The following is a 14801-nucleotide window of genomic DNA, read 5'->3' as shown; positions in this document are numbered from 1 at the left end:
TTAATATCTCATCTAGCACCTTTTCAATAGATCTGAAAACACACACACAGCCAAATTCAGACCAAAAGGCACCACACAGTATTGGTAACACTTAACTTCATGTAAAAATGCTGTACATAGCCTAGATTCCTTGGCCAAACTGATATTCCAATAGCTACAAGTCACATCAAAAGAAGTCAGAAACTTACATCCATTGAACTTTTGCAAAATTTCATCCATGTTAGCTGGTCTGTCACTCTCCCCTACTATGATTTCACTTAACTTCCTGGCATCCAGAACCAACGTGACATCACTGCTCATCTTCTTTACAACCACAAGTGGGTTAGTATACCTGCTGGTTGACCTTTCAATAATCCTTGATGAGACCATATTTTGAATTTCTTTTCCCACAGCTTCCTTTTTTGAAAATGGAATAATATAAGGCTTCTTGAAAAACAGTTCATGATCCTTAAACTTCAATTTGCACTCAAAAATCTTTTACCAAACCTGACCTGTCTGAAAATGCTGTACAGTTGCTCAGGAGAATACCTTTTAATTTCCCCATTTGACTATTAGTAATATCTTCAATATCCTCAACTCTCTTTATTATTTCCCACCTTACTCTCTCCTCCTCTTCTTCCTCAGTAGCCTGCCCAGTGATTAAAACTCATAATGGCAAATCTAATTCAATTTGCATGCACTTGTCCATACCTTCCAAAAATGATAGTTCATACTTAATTCCGTTGCATTTGAAACTAAACTTACCACTAGCAAAATTAATATTTACACACCATTTGAAGAAGAAATTAGTCCCAAGTATTACACCAATGTTGAGATTTTGAATCACCAAGAAATTGCACTCCAACAGCTGTCCTGCCAATACCAATGTTAATAGTAGCCTCTGGCTTCACACTCTTTGATAGCTTACCACTAGCACCAATAACAGCTGTCCTGCCAATTCCAAAGTTAATAGTAGCTCTCACTTCACACTCTTTGATAGCTTACCAGTAGCATGAATAATTTTTATTCCAGAAACATTCATCACTACTCTACCCTCTGTGTTCTTAATAGATTTTTTTAATCTATTAAATGCCTGTGAAATGCCATTCACATCATTACCACTGTCTGGTAAACACTTAACATGTTTACCTTGTACTCCTGCTGTTATTACAAAGTGTTGCACTTCCTTTCTGCTTACCATGTGATATTCTTCATACACCAGATCCTCAGTAATCCTTTCCCTAGAAAACCTATCATCCTGCTTACCAAAACAATTATAAGACACGGTCAAATGACAGATAGCATGGTCCTCTTCCTCATTACTGTTATAACCTTTAATCACCAATAATTGCATGGATATTCAAACACACTCACTTAGAAACAATAGCTGGTTACATGATAACAACTCAGTAACTCTTATTCGACTGCCGTGCCGTGACATGCGGCCGGCGCCGTTCGTAGCTAGGTGGCGCTCTCGCACTCAGCCGAGTTGCGGAGTGCCTCTATCGCCGTTTGCGCATACTGTCGTGGCGGCACTGTTAAATCTCATGGCACTGTCACAACAATTACCACTTTCATTAAACTCTAACTCCTCATTAGGCCTAATATTATCCTCCTTTATTCTTTCTGTACTTAACACATTGCCATCATTAGTGATGATAAATTCATATTCCTCATTCTCATCACTACTGGATTTGTCACTACTATCATTACATCATTACAACTACTGTCAGAATCAGACCCACTGTCACCTTCATAGTCATCAAATACTTGGCTAATTAAGTGATTCTTGTTTTCAGTATTAGACCACAAAGCAGAACTCCTGAATTCCTTATGTTCTCTTAAAAACGTATCATCCACTTTGACACATTGGATGTTCTGAGCAAAAGCAACATACTCTGCTTCATCACTTAACTTTATTATAGTAACTTCTTCCTCCCTTTTTACATGATAAACATTGCTACATACACCATCATTCGACATCTCGCTAGAATTAGAATTTACACTCGTCTTACTACTATCATTTACATTACCCTTACCTGTCATTACAGGACATTTAAATACACATGGCTCTTCATCAGTATCTACTCTAGTGTGAGCCAAATCTGGAGCATTATCTAGTTTAAATGGTTTGATCCAAAATTACCATCTTCTCCTCCATTTCTTTTCCTTGAAATTTTCCTGCCATTTCTGTGCCCATTCTGGTTATCCTCCACCCAACCATTCCTTGAATTTCTACTATAATTAGTTCTGTTCATCCTATTTACCTGAAACTCTCTCCCTGGTTGATTATTATCATCAAAATTCCTCCTACGATCTTCCACTGTGGACTTCAGCTTCTCCACTTTATCAACATAATTAAAAATATCACCAATATTCCCCCAGGGGCAGGTATAAGCAATTCTCTAACTTTATGAGGCAAATAAATTTCTTAACCCATAATTATTGCTTCACCACTTAGCTCTTTGTCCATATATTCCAGTTTGCTTATCCAAAACTGACAGAAACCATTAACAGTGCCCTTCCTAGGGTCAGATCTCTCTCCTCCACAAAATACACTCAAAATTCTCTGCTGCTTCTCTTTGAACAAATATTCATCTAAAAATGCTTTCTTAAAGCTATGCCACGAATCACAACTATCAGCTACCAGAGCTGCCCCTCCATAAGCATCCCTGATCAAAAAACCTCTCACAAATTACGTTTTCTCTTTGTCATTCCCTGTTTCAGGCAAATCATTAAATTCCCTAATGAAATCCAATGGATGCACTTCCCTGTATAGTTCAAAATTATTAAATTTCTTATAACTAACAAATGAAGGACTGTTTGGAATACTACACACACTATGCTTTAGATTTTGTACCTCTTCTACCTTTTTCTCCATTTCAGCCAATTCTGAATCTACATTTTTATTTACTTTTACCAGTTATTCCTCTTCCACTACTGCACACTTCATTTCTACTTCCATTTCTAAATCATTTTTAATCTGATTGATTTGGTTCTCAAGTTTAACTCTATTCTCTGCACAAAATTTCCTGGCTGCTTTGAATTCCTATTTACACTGTTTCTTGGAAGCCTCCACCCTCTTACTATACTTTCACAAAGTTTCTTTCACTCTTCTACACATTTACTACTCATTAATGTCAATTTCTCATTAATATTCTGTACTACTTTCTTTATCTTTTCAGCACAACCTTTCACTACCACCTCAGTTTCTTATTTAATACTGGAAGATTATAGCTGACTATCTTAATTTCCTTCTTAATTTCTTTCTCTAGTTCATCCTTTAAGCAAGCCTTGTCAGTTTTAATCCTATCAGTTTTATTTTCCACTCTAGTAATGTCTTTTTTCATACTACTGATGTTTTTTTTCATACTATTTTCCACCCTGCTTATGTCGTCTTTCGTACCCAAACTACTCATAATTTGCCTTAATATTGCTTCCAACTCTCTGTCTGCCATAAAAGTTTGCCCTTGCTGACATTCACTACAAGGATCTCCTGCCTCAGCCTTAACTATTTCACCCATTTCACTACTGTTTTCATCCATTTCTCTCACAACACCACACAGTGTAGATGATGCTATTATCATCTCATCCACAATAGGACTTTCATCCCCATCACTGAAAGTTACATTCATCCTTGAGTTATAACCACTATTGTCTACCAGATCAGTCCCCATTAAGTTTTATGATCATTTAAAATCTTAACCTCTACCGCTTTGTTATCAATCACATCACTCCACTGTTGTCCATTCTCCCCATCACACTGACTTGTTGGTTAACACCACTCATTATGTATCACTTAATATGAAACAGCTGTTGCTATGAATTACCTTATTTTTATTCACTTGTCTCCTGCTGCTGCAAGCTGTAATTCTGTCAGTGTGGCATGTTGTTTATCCTGGTCAGCTGTGCCCACCTGCATGCTAGTTTTCTGCTCCTGTACTCAATGGCTGCTTCCACAGAACCCACTTGCTGATTGGCTGCTGTCATACTCTGTTACTGTGGCCATGAAACCCATGCACTGATTGGCTGTTGTAAATTTTTTTGTTTATGTGTTTATTTAGGTGTTATTGGTTTGCTGTTGCTGTTGTTAGGTATGGATATGATGATGAAATGTAACAGTGCTATGCTGTGGTTGTATATGGGGGAGGACATATTGTTCATTATTAAATTCCTTCAGTTATTTGGACTGATTGCTGAGACTGTGAAGTGTAGTGGGTGTGAGTGTGTATGGGGGGAGGGGCGAGGGGGACGAGGGGGGTGATGGGGTGAGGTGGCTGACCAAGTTTGCACTTCTAGAATTTGTTGATGATAAGTAATTGCTCTTTGGGTCTGTTTGTCTTGAGTTGCAATTTTTGTGTATTTATGGTGTATTGATTGTATTTTAATTCATGTAGTGGTGTTTGATTTTTGGGTTTTTGAGGTGATATGATTTTGATTTTATTTTCATAGTTGAAGGTGTTGGTTTTTTGGTATCAATAGTTGTGGTTGACCAATATAGGCCAATGGAAATGCTCAATTCTAATTTTCATAGCTTTAGTTGTAGGTATTGGTGATTTGGTGTTGTCAGCTATGTTTGATGTATATAGGTCAAGGAAATGTCTGAATCCACTTTTTGTAGTTTTAGTTGTAAATGATGGTGTTTTGGTATTGTCAGCTATGGTTGATGTATATAGCTCACGGGAAATGTCTGATTCTAATTTTCATTGTAGGCGTTGGTGTTTTGTTTCAGAGTTGTAGGTGTTGTTTTTGTGGTATTGACAGCTGAGGTTGAGCTATGTAGGCCAAGGAAAGTGTTTGATTCCTGCAGATTTTGTTGGTGTAGCAGAATGTTGTGAATTTTTTTTGGTCACTTTGTGTGTTTTGAATCGTGGTGTGCTTTTTTTTTTTTTACTTGTCCCCATTCTAAAACCTCCACTTTCGCTCTGTTGTCACTTTAGTTTGATTGTATTTTTGGAGGGAGATGTTACTGTCTTATTTATATGCATTTTCATTTTTTTCTCGTGTCTATGTAGTGACTGGCTATTTCCGCCATATTGATGATGGCATGGGACAAAGTTCTCGTGTCATTGTTTATTGTGTCCAAATACAATAGTCCTCACCCGAAAGGGCATCATATGTGTTGTTCACCTGCTTTATTTTGTCGTTTATAGTCCTCAGTGTTGATGTACAGCATTTTTATACTGGCTGAAAAATGGGGGGTGGAAGTTCATCACTGAATACTGTAAATAATGTAGCTGACAGTTGCACAATTGTGTTTCACAATTCTTTACTTTTACTATTCACAACTCTCCAATATTACCAGTTCGCTATTGGTAAATGTTGATAAGCCTCGTTAATAGGTTGCAGGCAAACATCAGCATACTGCTACAATAGTTTGCTGTTGAACACCTATGAGCAGTAATAACCTAACCACACAGTTAACAGTTCTTGCAGAATAGTATGGTAACTGTGACACTAGTTCTCAAAAAAAATTGAACAGACATTGTCATTCATTGTTTTAACAGATGGCCTATTCCACTTGTTATAACCTTTAATCACTAATAAATTGTGTGGATATACAAACGTAGAAACAATAGCTGGTTACATGCTACCAATTCCGTATCGGTCATTCGACTGCCATGCCGTGACATGCGGCCGGCGCTGTTCGTAGCTTGGTGGCGCTCCCGCGCTCAGCCGAGTTGCGGAGCGCCTCTATCGCCGTTTGCGCGTACTGACGTGGCGGCACTATTAAATGTCATGGCACTGTCACAACACTTTTCCCCCCCTTGAAAAAAAACACTCACTTCCTGGGAGACACGGACAGCACGGAGACATCCATGGCCTCTTGGGAGGCCCCGAGAAGATCCCACGGAGAAACACCAGAGTACGGTCGAAAATGTCCATGACGGAAGCCCGTGCATGGAATGTGCCTCCTGGACAAGGTGATGGGTGAAAACTCCGGAGCAGCATCCATAGGTGTCATGGACCTGGGGGTGTGCTCCAGCGAGATGGGTCCCGGAGAAAGCGGCGTTGTGACTGGGGCCGGTTCCAGCGTACTCGGAAGCGGTAGCGACGTCGGCGGCAGCAACACACACGGGAGATCGGCAGCAGCGACTGGACTGGCTTCTCGGGCTGGTGGAGGCGAAGGAAGGGGCGGTGGCACCGGCGTGGCCACCACTCGTGGGCGCATCTGGTCGTAATGGCGAACAACCACGCCATCGTCCGTACGTATTTCATAAAGCCGGCGGCCGCGAAGAGCCTTGACCACTCCTGGAATCCATTTAGGGCGAGATCCATACCCTCGTGCCCACACGTCGGCGCCCACCGAGTATTTTCCCACAGGATGGGACACAGTACAAGGCCTGACAGGGTGAAGCAGGTGCAGTAGATGGCGCAGTTGCCGGCCATGCAAGAGTTCAGCAGGGCTGCGATCACCCAAAGGCGTGAAGCGATAAGAACTCAGAAAATGCAACAGAGTGTCATCTGGGGAAAAATCACTAAGGAATTTTTTCATCTGGCTTTTGAAAATGCAGACAAGGCGCTCGACCTCCCCATTCGATTGCGGATGGAAGGGCGGTGCTGTAACATGATGAATCCCGTGTCCAGTACAAAAATCACGGAAGGCCTGCGAAGAGAACTGAGGGCCATTGTCCGTGACGATCGTGGATGGAAGACCTTCTAGCGCAAAGATTTTGGACAAAGCCAGCGTCGTTGCCGCAGTGGTGGGCGACGGATATCGAACAACAAAAGGAAACTTCAAGAAGGCGTCAATCAACAGCAGCCAATAAGTGCCGAGGAAGGGGCCGGTAAAGTCAGCGTGCACCCGTTCCCATGGCTGCGCTGGGTCAGGCCATGGAGAGGGCATTGTACGGGGTGCAGCCAGTTGTTGAGCACACTGACCACACGCAGCGACCATGTAGGCGATGTCTGAATCAATGCCGGGCCAATAAACGTGCCTGTGGGCCAGGGACTTAGTCCGAGAAATCCCCCAATGGCCTTCATGCAACAGTTTGAGAACATCTTTGCGAAGAGAGGCTGGCACCATGACCCGTGGAGATGCACCATCCGTGGCGAGAAGAACAACACCATCACGAACAGACAGACGAAGGTGCAAGGCATGGTAGTTGCGAAGGGGATCCAATGCCCGGCCCTTGGTCCTGTCCAGCCAACCCCGTTGAATAAAACTGATCACCTGACACAAGACCGGGTCCCGCGCAGTAGCCGACGTGACTTGCGAACCTGTAAGCGGAAAACCCTCGACCGCATGACGTTCTGCCTCATCAATGTGGAAACAGAGTAGTTCGTCTTGATTGAAAACCGGTTTGGGGCCCATCGGCAAACACGACAACGCGTCAGCATTGGCGTGCTGGACCGTGGGGCGATAGTGAATCTCATAGTGAAAACGAGACAAGTATAAGGCCCAATGTTGCAGGCGGTGAGCTGCCTTATCTGGAAGCGATGGCCTCGTCATAAGGAGGGAACAGAGGCGGAGAAGAGGAAGACAGACGATGAGTAAGCGACGTTGACAACGCCTGAATAGCAGCTGTCAGCTGTGTTTGTTGTTCAATGAGCGTTTGCATAAGCTGTTCCATGTCTGCCCCGACACGAACACACAAATCCACAACGCAGGAACAAAAATATCCCATCCTCGTCGCAAAAAGTGTTATAACCTTTAATCACTAATAAATTGCATGGATATACAAACGTAGAAACAATAGCTGGTTATATGCTACCAATTCCGTATTGGTCATTCGACTGCCGTGCCGTGACATGCGGCCAGCGCCGTTCATAGCTAGGTGGCGCTCCCGCGCTCAGCCGAATTGCGGAGCGCCTCTATCGCCATTTGCGTGTACTGACGTGGCGGCACTATTAAATGTCGTGGCACTGTCACAACACCACTGTTAAGTTGATGCATTGTTGTTACTTTAACCAATACATAAGTCCTGTCTGAAAACTGGCTGTGGACTGACTGTGTTGGGCACCAAAAATTGGTTGTGTATATATTCTCACAATAATAGGCACTGAAACTATACATTGTTCAATGTTTAAGTTATAGAAATTACAATTAAAACATAACTCATAAATTAACTAAATACATCAAAATTCCTTCTTTTTACCATTTTCTTTTACCACAAATGTTATGCCAAATTATTTGTTTGAATAAAGAAATTAACAGATATATTTATACAAACAATTGTTTTGACAAACCTGTTAATTATTTTGGAATTAACTAAGGGCTGGCTTTGCTAATATGTTTTTGAATAGAGCCAAATAAATACTTTAAGAATCCTGGTAGTTCTTCTTCCAAACCTTTATTATTAATACAGAATCTGTACTTGTTTTTAAGTCAACAATAGAATGAGTAGGATTTAAGTCATGGGACAATTACTGATTTCATACTGTAACAAAAGTATTAACTAGGAATGGTCAAAATAAATTAGAGAATTTGTTACATACACAAAATTAAGCACAAAATTAGACCTGGTGCTATATTCCTTAAGACTGAGGGCCAAACTTTCTCTTTTATGGAAATGCAGATTGTACTCATGCATGTTAATTGTAATTAGGCAAAATGAAAATAAAATGAATTTAACATGGCAGATGCCAAAGTAAGAGAGGAAGTAATGAGATACCATCTTGCTTTGCCACAATTTGTCCAGACAACACTTAAAACCTGCAGCTGAAAGTACTTGAAAAAGCATACAAAGGTTAATGATATGTTCCTCTGGTGTACATCCTGATACCACAATATTGTCCAAGTAATTAGAACAGAATGGAACTTTAAGGTATGTTGTTCTAAATAGCATAGGAATATGGCAGGTCCAGAAGTGCTGCCAAAGGGTAAGCACAATAATTGGAACAACCCTAAATGTGTGTTGATCAAAAACACTTCCTGAGACCCTTCATGTAATGGAATATGCAAATGTGCATCACCTAAATCAATTTTTGATAAATACTGGCCTGCACCAAGCCTGTCCATTATTTTGCTAGGACAAGGCAATGGATAAGTATCAATTATTGTTTGTGGTTTCACAGTAGATTTAAAGTCAGCACAAAGACGAAGTTTTCCAGAAGGTTTTGGTAAGATTACTAAGGGAGAAGCCCATTGAGTAACCTGAACTGGAGCAATAAGACCATTTTCTTGCCATTCTTTAAGTTTACTTGCTGTTTTATTTCAAAGTGCATGAGGGACAGTACACTACTGAAAGAACTTAGGTTACGCATTGTCCTTCATTGTAACATGCACCACAAAATAATTTGCTCTGCCAAGCACATCAGAAAATATATCACGAAACTCCTCAATCAAATGAGTAACGCTGTCTTTTGGGTTGAAAGCAGAAACAGAAAATACATTGTCCTGAATACAAGGACCAAACCAATCAAATGTATCTAACCCAAAGTATTTTCAGTTCCATGAATGCAAAACTGTAAATGTCATTGTTCTGGTGTGAGTCTGGAATGTGGCAGGCAAACTACATGTATCAAGCGCAGGAATGTCCTGAGCATTATATGCATTAAGTTGCGTGCAAGATTTTGCTAACTGTGGTGGGCCCAACTATGCACAAGTGGGACAGTTAAGCAATGTAATGGATGCACCAGAGTGTAACTGAAGTTGCACATGGTGACCGGCAATGACTAAGTTCACAAAGAGTTTGTTTGACTGTCATTACATAGTGCTTGGGCAGGGTGAAGGCACATACTGAATTTGATCTTTATGAGTAGTGGTTGCCAGTTTAGAAAAATTGTATTCACTAGGTGAGAAAGCGATCCATACTTATGAGAGCAAATGTGGGTACAGCTCTTTTTCTGTCACAAACGCACACACTGTACATGACCCGTCTTTCCACAAGCAAAGCAAGTCACGTTCTGTGGAGGGCAATGTTGTCTTTTATATGTGGAAAAGCTGCAGGGACATGATTTCACAGCAGACACATGTGTTGAAACTTGTTTACTCTGTCTGTGGCATCATGGTCTGTTTGCACCCTTTTGAATGTTTCTCCAGTCAGTTGACAGTTGACGATTGGAGAGACAACATAACAGTTATAGGCAGTCTTTCTAGGCCACTTATATTGGCTACTAATGCATCATAGATATAGACTGTGATAACCCCTTGAGCATCAACTGAGGCTTGAAGATGGTGCACTGAAGTGCTCAAACTGGTGGCAACACAATATATGACGTCTTAAGAAAGGCTGTAGGTGTTTCATTTTATTACAAAATGTTCAAAGATTCTGATCAGTAGAATAGATGACAAGTAACTCTTTTCATTACAGCAACTTAATTCATGAAAGCGGTGTTTGACAGGTTGATTTAATTTATGTGTTGAGCTTAAAGTGGAGCCTTTAGAGAGGACTAAAAATTTTATAGGTTAGAGGATTGTCTAATTTGTTTTTGGTTGCTAGTGGGTGGGATAAGAATATTCTAGAGTTGTGGCACAGATGAAGTAGGTGAGTAAGACAAGGGCTAGTGACTTTGAGTGGTTGATAAGAAGTACTGATAGGGGCTGTTGGAATTATGGCGTATAATCATATTTTTAGACAGCAGTATGATGTTAATAGGTTGGAAAATTTCTTAAGATAGCATTGTGAAGTTTGGTGTAGTTACTGGATGGCTTGACATTTTTGTCAGGGTGCTTACACCTACTCATCATGTCATATATCCCTTTTGATATAAGCAATTACGACATAGCAGTAAGCTCCAATAGTGTGGGAAATGTATGGCTTTGAGCATAGCTTGCTATCATCAATGGGGGTGGTCGTACACCATTGCTTTATAGCCAAACACAACATAATAATGTTTATACCAAAACCTTATATTAGCAGTGAAACATTAACAAATAATTTAATAAAAGATATACTGAGATTGGATCTGTTGGTTGAAACCCCAAAGGATAATAATATTTCTCAAAACAGATTGATTTTTAACTTTGATATAAATCTCTTTTATTTTTCAGGAAAGTACAATATGTGCAAAAGACAGCCACATATGATTAACTCATTGAATAATTGTTCTGTATCTATCAGCATTGCAAAATTTGAAATTACACTGTGTAAACGTAGCATTTACACCCAGCAGCAATGCACTAAGACATAAAGTAGAAGTTGTGCAATATGAAAATAACATCCACACCATACACACAACCAATAACTTTACTGGCTCCAGAAAAAAAAACAAGGCAAAAATATCTCACAAAAACTCCAGATGCAAGATGACATATAAAGACCACAATCCCTGTTCTGTATGCTTATTTAAAGGTTTGGTCACATGACTGCTCTTCGATACAGTGCAGAGGCTTTCATCCTGACTACCAGTCATAAGTTTCGCTATAATTTCACATAAATACTTAATATAATAAATAAAGCATACAGAAATCTTTAAAGTCATTTAGCAACCTCTTAATAAACCCACTCATTCATTGTTTCAACTATTTTAAACAAATCTAAAACATATAAATTTCCACATCTGGAACTCGAGTCATAACACTAACTTGATCTACTTTATAAATCACAACTGTAGTTAAATACGCATCAAAAGTTATTGGAATATTAAATAAGAAAACTCACTTGATAAGATCATTTGTGCCTGGAAGATTCCATAATATCTGAGAAGAAGTGTCACTTACAAGAATATCCATGCCATTACTGTCTCTGCTGCAACAGCCTTTAAGCCTTTTATCAATGTATGACCAATACCCAAATGTAAATTGGCACCATCAATTATTTTGTGCAGCAAATTCTGTGTTTTACACACTTTGTGCACATTCTGCTTAATACAATGTGATCGATTTTAATAACTATTAAAATGCCTAAGTTTTCTTGATTCTTCCTCTAAACAAAATAACTTAGTTCATCATTGGCAACTCCAATCATTATGGCATACATGCATCTCACTCTCTTAGTAGTACAGTAGTTCAGACACTGGACTTCCATTAAGAGGAACAAGGTTCGCATCCCAGTGTGATGTTTCTTGTTTAGTTCTTCAGTTGTTCTCCAGATCACTTCATGCAGTTCTCAGGAAGCTTCCTTCAACAAGACAGTGGTTGATTTTACTCACCAATCTTGTACAATCTGAGGTAGAACTATGTCTCTAATAATATTAATATTTAGAGTATATTGCCTTCTGCCATTCTATGCTGCCATCTCCGTCAGTAGCTTGTATGTATCACCTGTCCTTTTCTCTCCTTTTTTCCTGTCTTCTTTTTTCATCTCTCCAGGTGCCATTTCATGGCCTGCCTCTGTTTTCTTTCCTCTACTTGGATCTTTTGAACTCCTGTCAGTGCCCTTTATTATGACATTTTCCTATCCATTCCTGTAAAGTACTTATCTTCTCCCCTCACCTCCCTACTCACCTTCCTACTTCCTCATGTGTTTCTACTCAAATGTGGAAGAGAAAAGAAAGGAAATTAAGCAGCTGAAAGAATCCCTGATTCTATCACTTCATTGATCTAGCTTTGTGATGTCACCTATGGGGTAAGAAGTTAGTAAAGTGTAGATCCGTCTTAGAGTTTTATGTTATCTATCCTAGAATTTTTTTCATTTTATTAAGCAGTTACTTTTTTTTGTTTTAACAGCACGTTTTCATTTTTTCCTCAAATTCTCATTTTTATTAAACATTACAAGAAAAAATATGTAAAGATTTTGAATTTTAAAATGAATGTATTCATTCTTTTGTAGCAGAAATATGAAAACATACATGTTACTTGCAGTATATCCATTGCAATAACACATATTTAAAATAATTGTTTTTATAAATTAATTTAACCTGAAAATAAAATAATTCATGAGTCCCATCCATATGATATTTAGGTGTACGCAGATTTAGTTAAGGCATGGAAATGGAAGAGCTTCACTATCCTATTCGAAAGTGATGAAGGGCTCATCAGACTCAGTTATGTACTGAAGATGTATGGCCCAAAGGACTTCACAGTGACAGTTCGTCATCTAAATGATTCTTCCAATTACAGGTAAGTTTCTGGAGAAGATCTTTCACTAATATTCATTAAAAAAAGTCACTCTACTAGCACATTACCAAAATGTAAATCTTACATGCTGGACTTTTCTAACAAAAATTTCAAATAACTTAGTTTCCTTATAAGTTTTGATTAAGAAAAGTAATTGTATTTTCCACAGTGAAGAAATAAATGATTGATGATGTTTTACATTTTATTTGCTCTAACTTTTTAATTTACTGATGATAACTTGAATTAAAAACTATTGAAACAGAGATGACTTTAACATTGTTGACATAGATACTTAATTTACACATTTTCAGAGCTGAAAAATGGTATTTGTGAAAGTTTGACCAAATCCTCATAGGAAGAAGGTATAATCAGACACTCAGTATGTTATTTCAAAGTAGAAGCTAGTTCCACATATAAACTTCAGTTTCTATTTTCTTATAACTAGTTGTTAAGAAAAACATTTACTCACAACAGAAAACCAGTACATGAATTTATATAAACCCAACTTTCTGTTTACATAAAATCTATTGTCAAGGGGACTGTCAATGTATGAAAGAAGAAAAAGAAATGAAGTAGTTACTGAATTACCAAATAGTTCATGAATGAATTTGCTTAAATGTCATTTCATAATTTTGATTTTTTTACTTTCAAATAATGTAAAGAATATGGTGCCCTCATGATAGGTTATATCTATATGATCATTGCACATGGAATATCAAATAAGTATTGATGTTTCAGACAGATATTTTGTCATCACATGAGCTATTTTAAGCTGCATACATCTTTTTCTGATATTTTCTATGAAACATCATCTAATGAACGTTAGAAAATAGCTTTCTTGATCAACATCCTCGATCACATTGAACAGTTTTGTATGTATTGTGAACGTAGGTAGTTATAGACATATATTAATTATGTGTGAACACATAATTTCAATTAATTGTTCAGAACATATTGCAAGTACCTATGTATTTGAAAATAAAATAAGTCTTGACTAGTGGACAAACTTGTAGAAAGTACAGAAAACTTGTTACTTCAGGGTGAAGCAATTCTTCAGAAATAACACAAACACACACACACACACACACACACACACACACACACACACACACACACACAAACACACACACACAGATATATATTTGAATAATATACTGAATATTTGACATTTGAATAATATACTGACAAATATGTTTTAGATCTTTACTATGTAGAAAATGTTAAGTGTTTTAAAAGATATCCTGAGGTACATTGCTTGTTAGGGATAGATTCATGGTGTCATGATTTTGATGACAGCTTGCCTATGAAACTTGTCAGTCTTGTGTAGTTTCCTTTGAACATTTTGATTCTTCAGCAGTTTTAAATGAAAGTATAATTTACTTCTGTTGCTTCCTTTTCAAAATAATTTGTATGCTGGCAGTACTCATAAATGATTACTTGCAAACAATAAAACAGTTCTACATCTGTCTATATATACATCTCCACTCTCCAAACCACCATGAAGTGCATGGCAGAAGGTACATCCTATTGTACCAATTGAAATGAAGTGAAATGATAGTATGCCCTTAATTATGAGGATTTCGTCCCATTCAGTTCACATATGGAGTGCAGGAAGATTGAGTGTTTGAATACCTCTGTGCATGCTGTAATTATCTAATCTTATCTTTACAGTCCCTGTGTGAGTGACACGTACTGAATTGTAGTGTATTATTAGAATCATCATTCATTTGTTACTAGATTTTCTCAGGATAGTTTACATCTATATTCAAGAATTTGCCAGTCCAGTTTTTTCAGTATCTCTGTGACACTCTGATACTCTCCCAAGGGTCAAACAAATCTGAGACCAGTTGTGCTGGCCTTTTCAGTATACTTTCAGTAT

General features: G+C 38.4%; 1 protein-coding gene across 3 annotated transcripts in view; it reads left to right on the top strand.

The window, feature by feature from the left end:
- LOC126470105 (glutamate receptor ionotropic, kainate 2-like) overlaps positions 1-14801 on the top strand; it is a 522028-nt gene that overhangs the window by 251739 nt on the left and 255488 nt on the right. For all 3 annotated transcript variants that reach the window (XM_050097682.1, XM_050097680.1, XM_050097681.1), the window contains exon 5: positions 12768-12925. In XM_050097682.1, the coding sequence (XP_049953639.1) occupies positions 12768-12925 (158 nt within the window). The remainder of the gene's footprint in view (positions 1-12767; positions 12926-14801) is intronic.

Source organism: Schistocerca serialis, chromosome 3 (assembly GCF_023864345.2).
Source record: "Schistocerca serialis cubense isolate TAMUIC-IGC-003099 chromosome 3, iqSchSeri2.2, whole genome shotgun sequence".
In the NCBI taxonomy this organism is placed as follows: Eukaryota; Metazoa; Arthropoda; class Insecta; order Orthoptera; family Acrididae; genus Schistocerca; species Schistocerca serialis.
The sequence above is the reverse complement of the archived record's forward strand: the minus strand, read 5'-3'. Positions and strand labels throughout refer to the sequence as shown.